Source organism: Morone saxatilis, unplaced genomic scaffold (assembly GCF_004916995.1).
Source record: "Morone saxatilis isolate NCDOM2014 unplaced genomic scaffold, NCSU_SB_2.0 Contig14, whole genome shotgun sequence".
Taxonomy (NCBI): domain Eukaryota; kingdom Metazoa; phylum Chordata; class Actinopteri; family Moronidae; genus Morone; species Morone saxatilis.
The window spans coordinates 8,152,557-8,173,814 of NW_023339696.1; the positions used below are offsets into that span (position 1 = coordinate 8,152,557).

Consider the following 21,258-nt stretch of genomic DNA (forward strand, 5'->3'; position numbering starts at 1 on the left):
GACCTTTGAGATTCACCTGTCAATGGCTTCACTCACCTTTTTTCTGTTTTACTGAGACTTCTGGAGCAATCTTCTTTCTGTAATGCAAAAACACTTTAATTTAGACATTCACTGGTCAGGTTAAGCAGAATAAAACACCTACTCAATGGAGCTGAGAGAGCAGCTCATAATATTACAGTAGTACAATTTGCACAGTCTGGTATGGAGTAATGCAAAGAATGAGAAAATAGATTGAGAATAAAACAGTGATAATACTTAAATAAAATTGTAAGTAATTGCTAGTGTAAGCATTTCACTCTGCTACACTGACAATTAAACTTGATTAAATGAACAAAATCACTCAAATAGATCCATTGTGAACTTGAAACAATAAATGATTCTCAGACCAAGATTTGAATGGAAATTTACAAGTTGCCTTTTTTATTTCAATAAACCCAACTCTCTATTTAAATCATCGATTGGCTGTAACACTTTCCTCTACCTTAACCTCGTTAATTATGTACCCCTTCCTATCAACCATGAATTTCTACATTTAAAAGGTCACCTTATGGACACCCAAATGTACCTGTGGGTACAGAAATGATACCCCTATTTCTCTGTATGTACTTTAATACAAATGTGAGGTACCTGAGTATTTAAATTGTATGCTACTTTATACTTTATATCTACTGCATTATATTTCAGAGGGAAATATAGTACATTTACTCCACTACATTTATATATTAAAAAAAACATTAAATGGGTATTGCTTTGACTGGGCTTACCCGCAGTATTTCTGCTGGTATTTGTCTCCATAGGTGGAGTTGAGCAGGATCAGATACTCTGCCAGTCCAGCATCACTCAGACTGGTCCGCCTGCGGAGCTCACTCCACAGCTTGTGCGATTCTCCCAGGTACACCCGCCTCACATCGTACTTCTTTCGGGATTCAAGACGCCTCTGGGCTCGGTCGGAGTCTGTGAGCCTGGGTCGTCCTCTGCAACGTCTAAAAACACCTTTCTCTTGGTCCCCAGCTTGTTCAGCGTCCAGGGGAACTTCTAACTCTGCCAGGCTATGCGCCATCTTGGCCACAGCAGCTGATGTTGTGATTACCCGGTATCCCGGAAGTTGTCATGTCGGAGCGGAAGCGCTGATACGGACGCCTTTTCCGCTTGTGTTCCTACACCGCGGGGTTGGGAACTTCACTGAAACAGGGCCGTGTACGTCCATGTACATATCTGTTAAAATACTGAGAGAAATATACTCTGCGTACACCGAGAACCGCAGCGGAACGATGCAGTCCGCAAAGTGTTTTTACTCACACGGACCGCAATAGCACGAACACCAATGTGCAACATGTAAACATACGCGGGAAACTTCGGCGTGAACACCACTATCAGACGACATAGTTAGAGAAAAACTGTGTCATATTGTGAGTCATGACAGACATTTTGACACTAGTGTTCAGGACTTTTCTGTCCCACACGGAGGGAAGGAAGGACCTCGCAGTCGCTCCTCCAGCAGCGACAACCTGCGGCACACTGCTGGTCGGAGACCCCGGGATCAGCCGCTCTGTGCTGCTGCTGGCGGCCGTCACAGCTGCCTCGGAGATGGGAATGAAAGTGATCTTCTTCACTCAAACACAAATCCAAAGCCTTCCAGTGTGTCTGCAGAAGTGTGTTCCCAGCCTGAGCCCAGAGAGTCTAAAGGTGGAGATCACTGTCCTCTCAAACCGTGTGCTTGATTTCACCTCGTTATAAAGTGCTTGTAGTTTTAATTTATGGATGTATGTGTGGTTAATAAGTCATTTAGTAATGCTTTAGAGATTAGTAAGTCATTTTTGAGACCAACAACTGGGTTGCCAAGTTGTGAAAACAGGACTTGGACTTGGTTTGGACCACAGATTTAACTACTCATTAACATTTACGGAATTGAAACCTTGATGTCTTATTGTGAAAACCCTTCATCATTTCCCTATAACTTATATGTCGACTCGATGTCTTATAAAAAATAGAAAAACACTTGATTTCTTGCATTATGAATGACTCAGCAGCATTAACATGGTCAACAACCTGGCAACCCAAAACGTATTAAGTCAGTAAATTATTTATCAATGAGTAATAAAGCTATTAGTTTCACACTTTAGTCTTATGAGAAACTGGTCCTGTATTTTCTTTCTTGAAATATATCTTACTAATTCAAGCATTTATTTGTTTGTACATTACATATTATTTACATATTATTTTGTATTTGTGAAAAATATCTGTGTCTAAGAAGTTAATGAAGTTCCTTATGCAACATTCACAGTGCAAGCCTCAATGCTCAAGTTATTGCTCAGATCAGATTTTTTGTTTTGCTTTTGGTATTTTTTCAGAATATGGCTTTTAGATATAATCAGATTACAGTGTGAACAGGTCACAGTCCTTAAGTGACCTGACAAATGTCGACCTAGAGAGACATAAAAGTCGCATTAATTTTGATATGACTGTTCACACTGAGATAACACTTAAAATAATCAGATTCCATGTGATTTGTGCTGTTCACACCATTATTAAAAAAACAGATCACGTATGAGCAAACAGCGTGTGAACATACCATATGTGGTGATGGTTTTGCAATGTGACCTCAGTTTGATCAGTTATATCAGTAGTCATGCATTATTTGTCATAAGGGTCAGTTAAGGACCGTGACCTGTTCACAATGGAATCTGCATTTTCAGATCATGGAACGAACACACTTTTTGGGATTTTGCTTAATAAACAATTTGAACAATTAATGTATTGATAAAAGTGTTAAGTAAACATTTCAGAACTTGTCTTATGACAGTATATCAGATTATGTTTGAGTAATTTTTCAAGACTTTTGTGGGTGTAGTTTATCAGGCCAACAGGTAAAATAAATTGTCAATAAATTAGTTGATTGACAGAAAATTAACAATTATTTTGATTGTGTCAGCCATTGTTCAAGTAAAAATGCCAAACATTGCTGGTTCAAGCTATGTGACATTTCTAAACAATTCATTGAACATCTGATCAACTGCACTGACGCATTCAGCTTATGTCTGTATAATTCATTTCTTCTTTCTTTCTTTTTTTTGAAAGAAAATCAAGTTTTCCTATCCTAGAACAGTGGACGAGCTGCTGCAGCAGGTAGCCAGCCTCCATGAGTCCACCAACACATCTCCCACACCGCCCTCGCTGATCATAGTTGACAGGCTGGAGGGCTACCTGTGTGGTCCTGAAGGTGGCACCCACAGTGGAGTTCACCCAGGAGAACAGTCCTGTGCCGCACACCTGTCTGCACTGCTGTGTGACAGTGCTGCCTTTCTCACACAGCTTCTGAAACAACGTTCCTCAAGCTCGGCCCCTTGCCGTCTCATCGCCTCTTTCCAGTCAGAAGTGGACGCTGGGCACTCCAGTGGGGAGGCCTCCGGCACAGATTCCATCCTTGATGTTCTTGATCGCTATTTCCAGGTACGCTGCACTCTGGACCGAGACAGGAGCTACGAAGCTGCAGCAGCTGGACTACAGGAGGTGTGGCACATTTACCTTTCTGGGACAGGCATTACAGAGGCTTGTAGTACCAAAGACTGTGAGGACAGGCGAGATGTAGCCCAAGAGTGGCAGCTGTTAATTTTTCCTGATGGTTTAATGGAGTTTAAGTTGGTTTGAAAACGTCTGTATCAAAGACTTTAGCAGTCGGAACAAGAACAAGCTTTCACCAAAGCTTGTTGCCTTATCACTGATGCAGCATGATGTCATCTGCTGCTCACCCTTTCAGATATCAGTTAACAGGACAGCAGTGGTTGTAGATGTACAACATTTATTGAGTTGAAATTTTAAATGGCATAAAACTTTGTCAAACACATGAATGAAATCTTACACAATGAAAAACTGTACATAGAAATTGAGGGACTATTGAGTAGTGGTTACCAACTTTTTTTTGTTCAAGCCCCTTTAAAAAAAAAAAAAGGGATCTCTCAATACATTGTACGTTAAAATAAACATATATTTTGCACATAGCACATTAATTTCTTTCTTAGCCCCATTTTGCAACCCTTTCAATTTTATCTTGCATCCCTTGGATGGGTCCTGTCCCTCAGGTTGGAAACACTGAAGCAATTAACATGTGAGAAATTGGACTCAAGTGGCTGATATCACAGTTAAAGTATTTTACAAATCAGAAACAATGTGTCAAATATATATTTTGAAAAATAAACAATATCATTGTCGATTCAAATATTGTTTCTAAAAAATGAAAAAAAAATTAATATCACTCCAAAGTAAACTACTAATGAGGAAATTTGTATTAAAATATTAATTAATGCAAGAAGGAGATATTCACCTTTTGAGTGTGACAAATGTAAGACTTTCTCTTAAGATATATGTTGTTTATTAGGAAAAAAGCCAAAGTAATATCCACAAATGTGAAACAATAGATATTAAAGAATAACATTTTGTTTTTATCATATTTGATAACTCATTATTTGCTTTTGTGAAAAATGTGTTAGAAACAGCCAGTTGGTTGTGGTTTGGGCATTAAACCTTTGTTTACTTTTTGTGTAACACATTTCTTTCAACAGTCAACAGTGAATAGAAATGTAGTTGTATACTTTTTGAGTAGTGACAATTTCAGTTACAAGATATTTGCACTAAGACAAAAGCAAACAAGCATGAAGAACAGAAATTATTCAGTTTGATTTCACAGCTGCTGTGAATTTAAATGTTTTGCATAGAAATGTCAAGGTTAAGACATGCTGTACACACTCTGCTCTTTAGATGGCAGCAATGACTAAAAACAAGTTAGAGACTTACTAACAACTACAGTTACATGAGAAGTAATAATGCCTTAAAACCTTCATACAAAGCCTACAGTAGTAGTAATTTTATTTATTTTGTTCCAGGATTCTGTTGCCAACAACTTATTAGTTTAATTGTCCTCTGAAATGGCTGTAATACTACAAAAAGCATCTTATACTATTTACAAATACAGTGAGTTTCTTCAGACACAAAATGGCATTGACATAATGACTGCGGGGGTTCAAGTTAAAGCTGTATAGTTTAATGGTGTGTTAAACTATAAGGCTGGCAATATTCAATTTTTTAACTGTCAACAACTCCCAACCAACAATGTGTTGAGTGTCCATGGCACTCAAATAGCCAGCCAGCAGTTTCAATTTCGTTAAATACTGTGTGATTTCCTAAAAAATGCTGAAGTAAAACCAGTAAAAATAAACCACTGTACCTATCTTCATCATAATGAAGAAACATGTCACATAGTGCAATTATCTGATGGATTGCCATGAATTAAAAAAATCCCTGGTCCCCAGAGGACAAAGTGTTTCATCTACCACCATCATCAGGTTTAAATTTCAATCAGTCAAGTACTTTGGTTTATGGCCAAATACCTGAAAAACTAATAATATTCTCATCAGCCTCAGCTTATAATACTTATACTTTGTATTTAGTACTAACTAACAATTATCAGCATGCGAACAATTTAAACAGTGATGATAAAAACTAAGATGCTAATATGATAAACAGTGTGTGAGTAATGCTGCTGTGAGCATGTTAGCATGCTGACATTAGCATTTAGCAAAAAGCATTGCTGTGCATAATGCCGGGTAATGTGAGGCCTCCATACTTGGTCTTCTGTCTGAACAATTACCAAGTTAGATATATCAGAGCTTTCAGAAAAAATCTGAGTTTCTTTGTCACAAATTATGACCCGGACTTGAATGCTATTTGCAAGTCAGAAGTACAGCCTCACAGAGCTGCTAGCATGACTGCAGACCAAAATTGAGGCCCACAGTTTGTCATAGGAATTAGCTATATCAGGCTTTCGGTCCACTTGCAACACATTCATTGATGATTTTGTCTTTTTGTGGGATATTTTGACAATACAAAAAAATATAAATGTATCATCACCAGCCTTTTTCTTCAAGACACATCAGAGGAACAAGCAAAGAGCATTGTCCTGTATTGTTCACAGTCTTCAATTCTAGGATGTTGACTATATTTGAACCTAATTGCTATTCTGTCATTTAAGCGTTAATATAAGAGTACACTCAAATATGAATAAATGACTATGGAAACACTCTTAAACTTAAATTTTGGTAAATTATAAAAATCCTGGTCTGATCTACAGGGTAGGATACCTACAGACAAGAGTATGCAGACCTTTGCATTGACTATCAGGATTTGGTGGAAACCACAGCTGCCATTTCAGTGTAATGGTATTGTCCTGTACAGATCAGGGATGATTTGGATAAAGTAGAAATGATGTATGTACACAAAGTGGACTCTTCTTCCTTAGTCCTTTAGCTTACACTTTGGTGTCAGTCAGCTCCGGAATCCCTGGTACTCCTTTCTTAACAGTTAAAGAGAGGCTATGTAGCTTTGGGTGAATACCCAAATACCCTTCACAGAGCCTGCCTCAAGGCTCAGCCCATGTGTAAACTGTCCAGCTTAGTCCCTTCTCAGCTGTCATCATGGACAGGGTGCTGCCTCAACAGGAAAGGTCTTCTATGAGCAGGAATATCGTTCTTGTACTCATTGGCATAGATAGCCACTTTTCCAATGTCGTCTACTCTGCTCATGGGGCTGTAATCCATAGAGACCCCAGAGTCTGCCACTGCCATGTAGGTGTACCCTGGGCCTTTGGGCATCCAGATGTGGTTTGGGTACTCGAAGCTGGACTGTGATGAAAGGCGTCCCGATCCGGAGCTCTGCTGAACTGATCCCAGGTCAGAGTGAGATTCACACAAAGCTTTCTTTCTGGAGGCAAAAAGCACCTCAAGGGGTAAGGCCTCCTCGAGAATGTCATCCAGATGTTCGTCCACGCTGTGGTTGTTGGCATTGAGGGTGACGTAGGCGTCTTGAGACTCCAGCAGAGAGGACTGGGAGGAGGGAACAGGGTTCTGGTGGAGGGCCCGTAAGCGGTCCATCAGCCAGTGGTCATGTGGTGTGGCTCTCCATCCATCTGTCAGAACTGTACCCCCTCTTTCCAACGTCTCTCTCTCACTGAGCCCTTTCTTTACATTCCTGTCCTCCTTCCTGTCTGCAGTCAAAGCTCTAGAGGTCTTTGGCGGCAGAGGCAGGGAAGGCGGTGTGGGGCAAAGGCTGAGCTCTGACAGGACCTCCAGACAAGAGGGGAATTCTTCTGAGTCGTAGAAAGCTGGGGTCAACCATAAACCTCCGTTGGTGTGCCCCAACCACTCCTGTACAACAATATAACAAAGGATTACGAAAACTTAAATTAAAAAAATATATCTGCTAGACATCAGCATGCTATCATTTTCATTGTGAGCATGCAGTGTGCTGACTTTAGCAATTAGTACTAATGTGAGTATTAAGCTTGGTGCCTAAGTACAGAACTCAGGCCCTAGCAAGGCTGTACCCTTGTCTTGTTCTTACCTTAAAGTCCCCACCATAAACAGTAAAAAGGCCTTGAAACTTGCTGTCAGGAGTTGGAATAGTCGGCCAAATCTTGTTTACAAGAAACCTGAAAAGAGCACAGATTGAGATCTACATTTGTCTTTTTTCATTAATCAGAACTATAAGCTGGTTCTGACATATGCCTAGTACATAAGTTATGTGTTCCTGGTTGACTGACCTGCGATGTGACAGGAGCATAGTGAGAGACAGCCCAATGAGGACAAAAGAGATGATGAGAGTCAGGGACATGATGAGTAGATCGAGTTCTAGAGGAAGCACAGAACGATCACAAAACAGTAAGCAAAAATAAATAAAACCAATGCATACTAGATCTTCTCATGTGACACACATTTGTATTGCATAGGTGAATGAATATTCACCTGCAGGCAGTGTTTCCATGAACTCCAGCTCACTCCAGGCACTCCAATAGCCGTTGTAACTAATGCCGTCCAGCTTTACACGGACTCGCACCTTGTACTTTGTACCTGGCTGCAGGCCCCTCAGGATCAAGTCGGAGCTGGCTCGTGCCACCTCTACCTGCAAAACAGTCCTCAACTCATCAGTACGGGTTCCTATTTGCACCAACCATTCAGAAAAACCTACTGCTTAAAGCTTTATCAAACCTCTGACATATCAGTGAGGTCATTCAGGACATTAAAATAACCGTCATACCTGCCCCACGTGGCTGTCCGCTGCACTGTAGCTGACCTCGTACATCATGCTGTCATCCATGTACTTGAGAGGGGGAGGCACCCAGCTAACATTCAGCTGGCCTTGCTGACCTGTGCTGCTCACTGTCACATTAGCCGGCGGGTTCAGAAGAACTGCAATGCAGACGGACAAAAGGCAGCTTGTTAGGGAAGACTTTGAGGGAGGGAAGTCGAGGAAAATAACCAAAAAACCACTCACATATTGACACCTTTTCAGTTGTTGTTTACACATCCAGCAGAAACGTAGCAACATTAACATTCATTTGTAGAGATTTTTAAATCCAATATTCACTCTCCTATTAACTCTGTTTTTGGTCTCCACCAACACCTGAGGTTAATATCTGGCTTAGCTGCTAAATGCTCCTCTATGTCTTTCATCTAGTTGCTGACTTTATCTATCTATTGTGCAGGTGCTTGACAGGTAGCGTGCAGTAGGTATTTAGAGCTTTTTCTCTGGAATAGTTGCCTGTTGTGGCAGAAAACAACATTGATGTGAGCTGTGAGACGTAAGCCAAAAAACCAAAACAATAGACTTAAAGGTGATAAAGCTGAGTGGAACTGCAGATTCAGGTGATAATCAATAGATTGTCAACGATTGTCTATATAAGAATAGAAATTCTAGCAGCTTTAAAAAAGGTTATTGGGAATTTTAGAGGAAGGAGTCACACTCCTCTAACTGTACTGTTTAGTGGAATGTGGTGGCAGAGTTTGCAGTAAACAACTTACAGACAAGCTCGATGAGAAGGCTGCGATTGTGGATGAGCACTCTCTCTCGATGAACTTGTATGTCCATTTGGACAAACATCTGGGTTCGGTTCAGATGGCAGATGAACAGCCTCTTCCCGCCTGCTGCAGGGACGGATCTGAGTGGGCACCTGCTGCTGTTTTCATTTCTGCTCGGGACAGAGAAAGACAGAATCACTGCAGGTTCAGAAAGAGGGAATTTTTTTCTTTGAATGAGGATAGTAAGAATTCTGACATAGGAATATGCTGAATGGTACTATTTTTTACGTATCTAGACTAAAATATTGGTCTTTTATTTAAATATCAGGCTCCTAAAAGTCTGCAAAAATTGCTTTTAACCATTTACTTACTCATTTAATAACTGTGGTTTATGAACCATTAAATAGGTTCATTTATAGCATATTGGTTGCCATAGAGAAAAGAAAGACAAAGAAGAACTCAGTATATGAATTTCAGGGTTACACAACTGTATATCGACCATAGTGGACACCCCACGTGTTGTTATGTCTCACATTGAATGTGACTTACTGGTAGGTGTATGTGAAGGAGTACTGGTCCACAGAGCCTGCCCTCTCCTCATCTTCCTCCCAGAAACACGTGAAGTCTTTCCTGCCTTCAGCAAAGCACTTTGGGTTTTCTGGCTCTTCTTTCAGCATTATAGATACTAAGGAGGTGACGGACAATTGTAAGCAACCGAAAACCCTTTTGCTTGCATAGATATGCTGTTATGTTAGATATGAAATCCAATCCAAATAATGTAAGGTTATTCTTAAATCTGTCCAATTTTTCAACCTATTTTCCTTAAAAGTTTCGGTTTTGCTGTCATTACAGGTATCAAGAGGCCGAAAATGTTTCTATCTTACCTTTTTTCTCGAAGTCTCGTGCGCCCTGGACGATGGAAGGTGTTTGCATGGCGCAGAATATCACGTAAAGTACCAACAATCGGCTCAGGTGATGGCATATCATCCTTTTGTCGTCTCTGTGAACAGAAAGACTTTTCGTCTTCTGTTGTCCGCATGCATAACTGGAAAACAACCTGTCTCCAACGCGTCCGCTGCTGCTCTCGTCGGGGGAGGCTTGTTTTTTGTTTAGATAGGACCATTGATAGCGCAACGCGGTTACGCGCCTGCTTGTGAGCGATAAGGTGTTTAGAGCCGAGCTGTTTACTTTCTTCCAAAGTCAGTGTAAGAGAGGTGGGGCAAGATCAGTCTCACAACACGTTTTACTCTCTTGGTGATGGGCGGGAATCACGCGCTCATTGACTTGTTTCTGCTGCTGTGGTGAGAGAGGAAGTGGACCTTTGACTGGCGCCGTGCGTAATAGCGCACAGACTATAAGTCTAAGTCTAAACTGGATAGATAGATAGATAGAGTGAGTTGTCTCTGGGAAACGGTGAAAGTGAAATAAAAAAAATGAATACAAATAATCTATTTATTTATTTAAATGGGTGTGTCCTGAGCACCTGTCTAGTGAACGAACTGCGGCTGAAGCAGACCCCTCTCAGGATCTGAGGAGGTGGGGCTCTGCTGCTAGCTGGTCCCCGGCCAACTTAATCCCTGCATGTGCCCAAGTAACGGAAACCGCAGAGTGCTCACACACCTCAGAAGCAGACCTAAACGGTTTCTTATCTACTTGCTGCACTCACATGTTTTCTTCGTTCGACCAGAATTATCAGAGCTGCAGACGCCCCTGTTTCTTCACCCATGATAAGTAGCCTGGGGGGGCGTAGTGGCCCATCCCAGTCAGTTTAAATGCAATTAAGCGCTTTTTTACATCACACGAAAGGGGAGAAGACCGCCTGGTCCCAGTGAAGTGGGCACTGATGGAAAGAAAAGCTGCGTTTGATTTTGCGTGACTACGATCAGCTACAGATGAAGATACCTTAAATTTCAGTTTAGTGAATAAATGACTCCAGATAAGTTCCGTTTGAAAGAATTTAGAGGCCCTGCACAGGGAGGGTAATGTGTCTTACTGACCATGGTGGCAGGAAGACGAGGATGAGGAAATCTGTATTGTTGTGGAGGACAATGGCAGAGTGTGGTTTCTCTGGTTCTTCAGATAAAACGTGAAAAAAAAGGCCCTGGCCTTATGTTTTGGGGTTAGGAAGCATGGTTATAAATTGCACTTTAGATGCTTGTGTCATCACAAACTCTACCATGTTGTCATGTTGTACCATTGGACACTTTGCAAAAGGAACTGAAGACATTGATTGGCAATTACTCAACCCCTTTTGTAATTAATATATTCTTTATTTTCATATACACATTTCAACACATTCAATTTATTTTTGTTTATAAGATGCATTTCCCCCCACAATGCTTCCATTCAACACATTCAAAGCCTAAAATAAAACAGGATCAAATAATCTTATCTTCCCTCTTTTAAAACGCAGTCAATCAGAAAATGCAAGACATGAAAACAAATAGATTGTCAACATAAGAAAGAAAAGAGCACACCCCAGACCAACAGCTTTGGATGCTACAGACATATTTGTACAAATATGGCAGACAGATACTGGACGAAGTGGTTAAAAATTCAATATCAGTGGACAATTAGCAACAGTACAAGTTTAGCACATTCAGTATGTATACAAACAGCAGCCGCCATTGTAAGCTCCTTTAGTGAAACTATCACAGATATTATTTGCTCTCTGATGCCTCTGCATTCCATGTAAATACATTGCAAACCTGCACAGTGCATTATACACAAATGTTGTAATACAAATGTAGTGTTACGAGTCAGTGACCTTGTGCACATCCTCCTTGTTTTAAACCCTGCTATGAAAGCTCAGTGTGGTAAAAACCATATCACTGTTCATCAGCACATGCTGGGAGGAGAGATAACTGACTACAGGCTTATACAATAGCAGGGAGTGAGCTGACCACCGGTTGTGACCCAACCCCTGAGCTGTGCCGAGCGACCATGGGCTTTGGCCTGGCAACATGAGTCTGCTATCGTGGTGCAGAGGTTATGGTTGATACTAACGGACAGTCAGTAGTCAGCACGTGGACGGTGATGATCAAATGGCACTGTAAATGATAATTAACAGAAAGTAATAGCAAAAATTTGCCCTTTAGTAAAATTTTTCCCATTCCTGCAATCCAAAGACACTTCAAATTTCTATTTCATTAATCATGACACAGCTTTCAGCAGGGGTAGTTTGACCGTTCAATACAGAAATGTCAAAAATGGTATAAAGGAACAAAAAAGCTGTGTAATGCACACTTTAACTGATGGCGAACATGACATAATGTGGAATGAAGATAAACCTCAATTCATTAACTTAAACGTCAAGACGAGATATTACAGTAATGGGATAAGGATTAAGATAAAGTGACAGAGGCTCTTTTAACTAATATTCTGCACCAGCTCATTGCTTTTCTTCCCTTTCTGAGTACACACACGCACACACACAGTGCTGCTCCACTAAACAGTCGTTATGTCAGTAACAAAAACAAAACAAAAACAAAACAAGAAAAGAGAATTCATCACTTTTTAAATACTCAGTTATTAAGCATAGTAGGTTTGCCATGCCAACTGTTCTGCCACGCTACAGTTGGGGGAGCAGTGTGTGTGTGTTGTGTGTATCATGGTGAAAGCATGTGCACAAGAAAAGGTGTTTCAACAAAGAGTGGCACACAGGGGTGAGCGAGGACATGCCACAAGTCAGGTCATGTGACGAATGTGTCATCAGTGTTAAACGACTTCCTCACACAAGTATACTTGCTCTGCGAAGAGGCTCAACTTTTAGCATTAGAACAGTTGTCCAGCTGTCCCTGCATTAGTGCGCAAGAAAAGGCTTCCGAGAAGCACTGAGGGATAGAGAGGGCATCACTGCCATTTAAATTAAAAAAAGATAAGGTTCATTATGACATTCTGTTGGTTTTCTTTGTTGTCTTAATTGATGCTTTAACTTTGTAAGTGGTAGATGACGAGATGTACCTCAGAATCTCGCTACAGACAAATCATCTAGGGTATCATCAGAACATGATAATGATTTCAATGCCAGAAAAAAACACCATGAAGGCATCAGTTTATTTTCCCAAATGAACCTCATTTGACTGCGCTTTACTGATATGTCCATATTTATGGAAATTTAGAGACAACAGAAACTATGATTGTATCCAACATTTGATTGAATTTGATTAAAGATTGAGAAGAATGACACCACCCTAATGTCTGTACGGTAAATATGAAGCTACTGCCAGCAGCCGGTTAGCTTTGCGCAAAAACTGGAAATACGGCTTTAAGGCCTAGACTGGCTCTGTCCACGTCCAGCATAATCCGTACAAAAAAAGTCTTTGTGCTAACCTAAGCTAACTGGCTGCTGGCTGTAGCTTCATATTTAGAATACAGACATTAAAGTCTCCACAAGAAAGCAAATAAGCAGATTTCCCAAAATGTCAAACTATTCCTTTAAGCCTTGCAAAGCTCAATACGCCTTTGAGACATACATCTTTTCAAGTAGGGTGCAAAATATTTAGAATATTTTAAATATATATAAATTTTTCCCTCCTTCAATCAGTCATGAGCATGAAGCGTCCTATTGGACAAGTGCACCACTCTCCGAACTGACGTTTTGGAAATAAATGTTCAGGAGTGACAGAGTTTATGTAATTCTCCTGGCAATAAATGAGCTCATGACCCATAGTCTGTTTTGCAAGACTAACTGCTATTATTGTAAAACAGTGTCTACTGTGTAAACAAAGCACATATGAATCTTAAATAATGCCAAAAGTACAGCCATCTACATACACTATTTGGCCTCACTAGCTTCAAGCTATCTGGACAAATATATGGCTCAGAAAAGTAAAAAGCCACTGAACAAATGTTTCAGAGACAGTACATTTCAAATGCTGATGGGGCACCAGCGGTCAAGGTGATTGACCGAACACAGAGCAGGTTTTACCAGAGAGTGGGCCTCTTCAAGGGAAAAGATAGAAAGACAGGCCTGGGGAAGAAAGGGGCCTGACAGCGCTGATGAAGATTATCTTGGCTAGCTGTCCTTTGGTTCGTGCTGCGCTGTGTGGACGAAGCAAAGCTGGGCCGTGCTGGAGTGAAGAGAGAGGTGCGGCACTTTCCATGGTTGAGGCACAGAGAAGGACTTTGTGGTCTTTGTGTATGAGTATCTGTATGTGTGTGCTGTGTGTGTTATGTGTGTGTGTGTGTTGGGGGACTTGTTAAGAAGGCAGGTGGTTTAGCAGGCACAGCCCCCGTGGCTCTCTGAAGTTGAGTCTTTAAGGCCTTGGTTCCCGTGGTTGGATATGAGGTTGATGTCTCCCTCCATGCTCTCGTTCATCTTATCACAGATGACGTCCACTAGGCGCTCAAACACCTGCTTCACGTTGATGTTGTCCTTAGCGCTGGCCTCAAAGAACTGGAAACCTGAGGGGGAGCAGAACATGATTTCATTTGATTAACTATGGACAGATGCACATATTTGAATGCATTTTAAAATATACATAGATACAGTACACACATGCATACAATATCTGTCTGCAGAAGCCAACAATAAGACAAAACTGTGTGAGAGTTTTTACCGAGGTCCTCCGACAGTCGCTGGCCGTCCTCTGTGGGGACGAGCCTATCGTCCTCCAGGTCACACTTGTTACCAACCAGGATCACCTGAGCATTGTCCCAGGAGTATGTCTTGATCTGTGTCGCCCTGTAGGACAGACAAAGTTTCACAGTCTGCATGATTAAAGATTAAAAATTAAAAATGGGGGGGGGAGCTGTAAAGCTATATAGAACCCAATAAATGAGACAGAAATGGACATGGCCGATATAAATAGGTGCTGCTTTTTACACCTCACACCACCATAGCCCACCATGGCCACATGGTGGGGCTATAGATATCAAAAGGTCGTTGCTTCTTCCTTGGTCCATGGCCTTCACACCAAGTTTCACCAAACTCTTGAGGTGTTTTTTAGATAATTCAACTAAATGACAAATGCACAAAACACATGATCTCCTGTGTTCATGTTAACAGACCAAGCTGTTTAAAAAATGTCCAACTCACCAGTCCTGAACTGCATTGAAGGAGTCCTGGTTAGTGATGTCATACATGAGCAGGAAGCCCATGGCTCCTCTGTAGTAGGCTGTGGTGATGGTGCGGTAGCGCTCTTGCCCTGCTGTATCCTGTATTTACACACACACACACAAAAACACAAAAATGTACTCCTATACTATACTGGGTCCACTTAATATTCATTTATTATAATATTTAAATGTATAAAACAAACAAATCCTTAATTCACCTGTGATGAGCCAATATATGATTTGTAACCACAAGGGGGCAATATTGTCCAAACTATGCCACGTTGCTGCAATACTTTTCACAAGTCAGCTCTGAGTTGTCACAGTATATGAGGGGTGGATCTATCATTTAGCAGTTAGAGTGAGTGGTCTATGCCATTTACCCCTTCATCAACACCAACAACTGTTATATTCCAAATATGTTCATGTGAACTTATTTTAAATGGGATGTTATAATATAATTTTTAACAATGTAAAAGTGGATATTCATACAGTTGAAATGTCAAAACTTAAATGGGTTTGGTCAAGTTTGCATTCATACTACCACTTGGAGTGGTAGAAAGTAATGTTCAATGCTTGACATTTCAACCATTTATCTATTACTTTTATCCATTCATTGTACATAACTATTTGAACTGTTTATTCATTACTTTCAGCTATTTTTTCCAACCATATATTCATTACTTTTAGCTAACTGTTTGCTTTCTAACCAGTTTTCACATGTTCTTTCAACATGTAGTGTTCAAATGTTATAGCTGACCCAATAAGTGATTTTAAAAAAAATCTTATCGTAATTAGTTTTTTTCCAAAATAGATACCATGTAAAATCTTCCCATGTTCCCCCTGGCAACTGCAGTAGTACCCATTGGGGTAACTACCCCTGAGTTTACCATAACATTCACTTGGTCGTGATGACAAGCTTTTTAATAAGTAATTTGAGTTATTAAAGGCATTTTCAAATTAAATTCAAGTTAGGTTTAATTTGTAGGAGCTAAAAAAAATGAAAAAGATGGATCATGTGTAGAGGAAAGTAAGACTGCACTCAGGAAGAAGAGAAAGGTTTCACAAAGTACTTCATTACCACATCAAAATGCTACTTGCTCGACACAATCTACCAAAAGATGGCTTTTAGATGTGAGCTCCCGCAACAATCATTCCTCATCAAACCAGGACTTCTGGCTTGATCATCAGTAACCAGCCAGCAAGAAGAAACACATAGATAACAGAAATGCGAGCATCACAGAGTCAGAGGAGGACTGGCCAACGTGCGGTGTTACCTCCCATCCACAGTGAGTTCATCAGAGGCATCTTCTAATTAAATGGAGTCTATGTGTGATGTCACAGTCGACGGCTCAAAATACTTGCTGGATGCTGAAGCAGAAAGATCAAACAGGTAGACTGTCTGAGTTGGTGGAGCAACTCCCCTCCACTCTCACGGTTACTTGGTAACCTGTCTGAGTCCTTCATTTGCATCGGGGGCCTATGTGTGTGTGTTTGATGTTTTCCCCACAGTAAGAGGAGGAGGAGGAGGAGGAGGAGGAGTGTGGGTTGTCTAGGTAACCTGAGGCCATTCAGGGTTATGAATGTTCCATTACAGCCAGGACTGCTCCGGGTGGTCGGCCCGAATGATCCTTCTAACTTTACAAAATGGGCAGGACAGAGGGCAGGCTGCTGCATAAATCCTTCTATCAGAGACAGCAACAGCAAAAAACATTACCCCCTTGCTATATTCTTTTATTATTTCCAATGCCACAGTCAGAGTCTGCTTTCTGTCAGGGTTTATTTTTGTTTTATTAAAGTGTGAAATATTCCAGGTCCATCTTTATCTCATCCATGCAGAGATGAACAAATATTTGGCTGCCTAATGGGATGTCTAACCAAACAGAGTCTCCAGGGTTGCTATAGTCAACCCCAGCCAGTAAACAAAAGATGCTCCCTCATGTGTACATGTATGATGATCGATAGGGAGGGGTTTAAATCAGGCCTCTGACGTCACTGGGACCCTGATCTTTAAACATGCGTCACCTGTGTTTCTATTAGCAGCCAACACAAAGCGGTGGCACACAGGATATCGTCCCCTGGACTACCGAACACAACATATGTGTGGATGTGTTTTCTGCTAGGTGTGCAAAAGGTGTGTGTGTTTGTTCAAAGATCAGAAACATATTTCCATGGCACAAAAAGGAGGGATGTAAACACTGTGTGTACACAGCGTGAACATATTGTACATGAATACTTGAGCTCTACGTATTACTGTGCAAGGGCCATGTGGCAGGGTTATCAGGCTAGCCTGTTTCCATGATACACAAAGGGAGGCTAGCAGCTGGCAGAGGGGAATCATCAGCAATACTCTGTCTAAGGACCTGGTGAAATCTCTTACAGATGGTGTTCAGCGGGAGCTAACATGAATTTAACAGCCAGGAAATTTCATAGGGTTGATTATTAACACCACACGAGGGAGGACTCGTATTAAGACATGCCTGCTGGCCCCACGCCCTTTAAATACACTGCCACTCTAGCGCTGAAGTAGATCTTGCGTCTCTGTCAGATGCTGATAGGGAACTTCCTCTGCTTCCTGAGCATAGGAAATACCAGGTCTCTTTGTCATTCAACCGCACCATCAGTTGTTACATTAAAGCAAAGCAGGCACAACAATATGCCCACCTTCTCAAAACCCAACTTACCACACAATTACCTAACACATATAGAGTCATTCATTCTTTTGCCCCACCTCCTTAACAGTATTACACACCACTTTAACTTGCATGTCACTTAATAGAGACACATGTTTGGTCAGGTAGGTGAGTGTGTGTTTTGGTGTGGGCTCCTCTGCTGCTGATTCATCTTTCATCCGTTTGGGTATCATACAGTGGCTCGCACATTGTTGGTTCAAATGAATCATCTGTTTGAACAGCCTTAACAATGTATATCACTAGGATCTGTAGTGTACTGGGAGGACTGTGTAGGTGGTGGAGAAAATGTAAGGATACAACTGATAATAAAATGTAAAATCCCTGGAATGAGAACCAGAGTTAAATGTTTTATTGAAAACAGTCACAGGTGTTGATCCAGCTCATATAGATGTTTACAGCTAGCAGTTTCCCCATTTCCAGTCTTTAGGCTAAACTAACCAGCCGCTAGCTCTAATTTAATATTTACCACACAGACCTGAGAGAGGTATCAATCTTGTCATATAACTTGCGGTAAGAAAGCAATAAGCGCATTACCTAAAATATTTATTACTATTTCCTCTATGTGTTTTCTTGCTCTTATGGCAAGTTGGTGTATTAAAAAGAGAATAGACAGAATCAGAACAGCAGAGGTTGAGATATCCTGACGGTTTGTTCCTAGTTTGGGTAAAACTATTATATTTTTCATCACTTTCTTGTCTTTGAAACTGACATCCTTGGTTTGTAAAGGTTTGTAAAAGTTTTTTTCTTCACAACTTCACAAAGCTCCTTTCACAGCCACTGAAGACATTAAACGACTGCTTTCACTGGCTTTATAATACCCCTCATGAGAAAACTGACTTTTATGAGTAGAATTGCTGGAGTTTCACTTTTAACAGTGATGGCTGAAACTCCAACTTGCTACTTGGCACTCACATTATTGTGAAGCTGCCTTTTAAATTTTGAGTTACAGAAACTGCTGCGTGACTTGCCGCAGCGTTGCTCAAAAAAGCCACAAGCTCATGAAATGTGCCGTTGACAAATTCTCAAAACATGTCCTAAACACAAATGAAAAACTGAATTAGCAAAGAGGAACTGTGGTCTCATGCAGACACATCAACACTAACTAGCAACAAACAACAATACAAATTTCATCTTCAAAAAATGGCTGAATCAAAACCTGAAGGTCTCAACAAAGCAAACTATTATCTAAATCCACAAATCACAAATTTAAAGCAGTCATAATCAATATTTTTACATTATCAATAGATCAGATTACTATCTGTAATCTGAAGGTGTTCACTTGTAGTGACAAACCCATAACCATTATTACAATTCTCATCAGCTTTATGGAATTGTTTTGCATCCTACAGCACTTCGTTTTGGTTTTATGGTCTGCAACTTTACTGTGTTTTGTTTAATCTTACTGCCCCTAAAGTATCATTTTCAGCCACAGCAGGCAGCGAACATATTCTAAAAACCCACTGTACACTGCTGAATCTGCCCAGAAAACAGCAGACAGACAAAGTTAGCATCCCACTGACCACTGCTGAACACAGTGAAACATTTAGCACCTACAGAGCCAGATATATGCCTCAGGATTTAGTGGAGAAAGAGACCAAGACACGACTCCAAATAAATGCTAATGTTGCTACTGTCTGATGGATGTGTAAATATCATGTATACTAATACATTGGCCCTTTAAAAGGTGATAATGCATCAGCGTTTTGTTCTCAAACTAATTTGCCCTGCCCCCAAGTGGCCAAAAAAAGTCAGCTTTTGCTGATTTAATGAAAGGCAAAATACCCCCAGATCTGAGTTATAATATTATTAATAACATTGACCTCCAACTGGCCTTTTTAGCATCAATTACAAATATGGAAATCTGAAATCTCTTACTCAGCATTATAGGTCTCGTTTACACATTTACCTGTATGTGAACACTTAAGTACACTTAAGATAAGGGCAGGGAGTAAGAATGTAGATGAAACCATGAGGAAGTCAGGCTTTTCACACTTGCACAATTCTTGCATAGTTGCCAAACCCACAATTCTAGACAAACCTGGTCTTTAAAAAGGTCTTCTGGTAAGACTTCTATCTCAAAGTTGCCTGAAAGGGACTTCTTAGTGTCAACAAGCATTCCACATGGGCTAACTTTCATTTTCTTTATCTCCATTTTTCTTTGTTTACATCTAAAGCAATAAAATGGAGCACCCGCTTTCTTTAACAAGAGCAATTTAAATGCCCATGGAGCTCGATTGTAGAATAAATTGAGAAAGGCAATGAACTTTACAATAAATAAGAATGATTAGCTGTGGCTGTAGTTTAGAAGCCAAAACCTGTTGTTTCTGCTGTCTGTTTACCCATTACAAGTGACGGTGTGGAAATGTAATGTAATACCACAAATAAAACCACAATTTATCACATCTTTAACTCGCTCACCCATATCTGCAACTTGATCCTCTTGTCATTGCGGAAGACAGTCTTGACTTTAAAGTCGATGCCCACGGTGCTGACAAAGGCAGAGGTGAAGGAGTCATCTGCGTAGCGGAACAGGAAGGATGTTTTTCCCACGCTGCTGTTGCCAATAATAAGCAGCTTGAACATATAGTCAAAGTTCTGGTCGGCCGCGTCCTTCTGGGAGGGCTGCTGCTGGAGCCGCGACTCATTTGATGCCATCTAGAGAGGAATAAGAAGAGAAAACCAATCTCAAAAGCAAACCTAACATGCAACATTTGGGGGAAACTTTTTACCAAGTCAGTGTCTGAACATGTGTGACACTGGTTAGTGTCAACTGGGGCACAACTTAAGATTGAACTGTTTTAGTAACTGTTTTAGAAGATTTTTGCCAGGAATCATTGCATGTAAACTATTAATTGAAAAATAAAACAAGATCTGTAGTGCAGGGCATCTGCGGGACTACAGTAGTTCATTATAATGATGTTTGGTCATACTTTTTATCTTCAAAATATTGCAGCTTTTGCGGTTTGTGTGTTTTGCAATTGGCCATATTGAGATTTTGATAATATTTCCATTAATTGCTCAGCCCTTATTCCTGCCTGCAGTTTCTTGGATAAACAGTTGGTGGGTGCAACCCTAAGTAGTATAGCGTCGCGTAGGGTAAGCGGATGTTTGTGATGTTGTATTGATTCTCAAAAACACTGTTGATTTATTTTTTATGTTTAAACTGCTAGATAGTAATGTTGTTGGATGTTACAGGAACTGTGACAAATAGAAATCTAGATCCCACGGTTTTGGTTGCATAAAAAAGTAAACAATTGTATGCATATACTGGTGTGTTTTTCATACTATGAGTTTTCCTAAAAGTTGATAAAAAAATTGCAATATTGCATTGCTTACAGTATTGCAATAAACCACCCATGTATCGTGATGCGTATCATATCGCCAGATTCTTGCCAATACACAGCTCTACAAAGTATAATTCCTGCTTGATCGTTTCAGCACTAGAATCAACAATGATCATCTCATTGGAAAATAACAGAAGTTACAGAAGTGCAGTCGACTGAATCAAAGCTTGGCCAGACAGATGTTAGTGAAACCCATCTGTGATCAATGTGATCCTGTTACGACTCCATTAAAAGGTTTGTAAGGGGCGGCATTGTGTAGGGACTTGGCTTGGGAACCGGAGGGTCGCCGGTTCAAGTCCCACAGACCACAAAATATGG

The 21,258-nt window shown here is 40.6% G+C and overlaps 4 protein-coding genes across 4 annotated transcripts in view; 1 reads left to right on the top strand and 3 right to left on the bottom strand.

Annotated features, from left to right (window-relative positions):
* The window catches only part of znf653 (zinc finger protein 653), a 6,734-nt gene extending 5,594 nt beyond the window's left edge, over positions 1-1,140 (bottom strand). The window contains exons 1-2 of the mRNA XM_035654699.1: positions 765-1,140; positions 37-77 (exon numbers count right to left, since the gene is read on the bottom strand). Coding sequence (XP_035510592.1) covers positions 37-77; positions 765-1,060 — 337 coding nt within the window. The 5' untranslated portion in view covers positions 1,061-1,140. The remainder of the gene's footprint in view (positions 1-36; positions 78-764) is intronic.
* An 18-nt stretch (positions 1,141-1,158) lies between these two features.
* On the top strand, positions 1,159-4,243 carry swsap1 (SWIM-type zinc finger 7 associated protein 1). Its single transcript, XM_035654701.1, has 2 exons — positions 1,159-1,686; positions 3,079-4,243. The coding sequence occupies exons 1-2, from the start codon at positions 1,417-1,419 to the stop codon at positions 3,646-3,648; spliced, it is 840 nt and encodes a 279-aa protein (XP_035510594.1). The 5' UTR covers positions 1,159-1,416; the 3' UTR covers positions 3,649-4,243.
* Positions 3,783-10,041, bottom strand: epor (erythropoietin receptor). Its single transcript, XM_035654700.1, has 8 exons — positions 9,731-10,041; positions 9,396-9,531; positions 8,850-9,016; positions 8,086-8,237; positions 7,794-7,950; positions 7,592-7,679; positions 7,393-7,480; positions 3,783-7,196 (listed from the first exon to the last, which is right to left on the bottom strand). The coding sequence occupies exons 1-8, from the start codon at positions 9,831-9,833 to the stop codon at positions 6,456-6,458; spliced, it is 1,632 nt and encodes a 543-aa protein (XP_035510593.1). The 5' UTR covers positions 9,834-10,041; the 3' UTR covers positions 3,783-6,455.
* Positions 10,042-12,914: 2,873 nt separating this feature from the next.
* The window catches only part of rab3db (RAB3D, member RAS oncogene family, b), a 10,929-nt gene continuing 2,585 nt past the window's right edge, over positions 12,915-21,258 (bottom strand). The window contains exons 2-5 of the mRNA XM_035654702.1: positions 20,015-20,251; positions 14,887-15,005; positions 14,408-14,532; positions 12,915-14,252 (exon numbers count right to left, since the gene is read on the bottom strand). Coding sequence (XP_035510595.1) covers positions 14,065-14,252; positions 14,408-14,532; positions 14,887-15,005; positions 20,015-20,251 — 669 coding nt within the window. The 3' untranslated portion in view covers positions 12,915-14,064. The remainder of the gene's footprint in view (positions 14,253-14,407; positions 14,533-14,886; positions 15,006-20,014; positions 20,252-21,258) is intronic.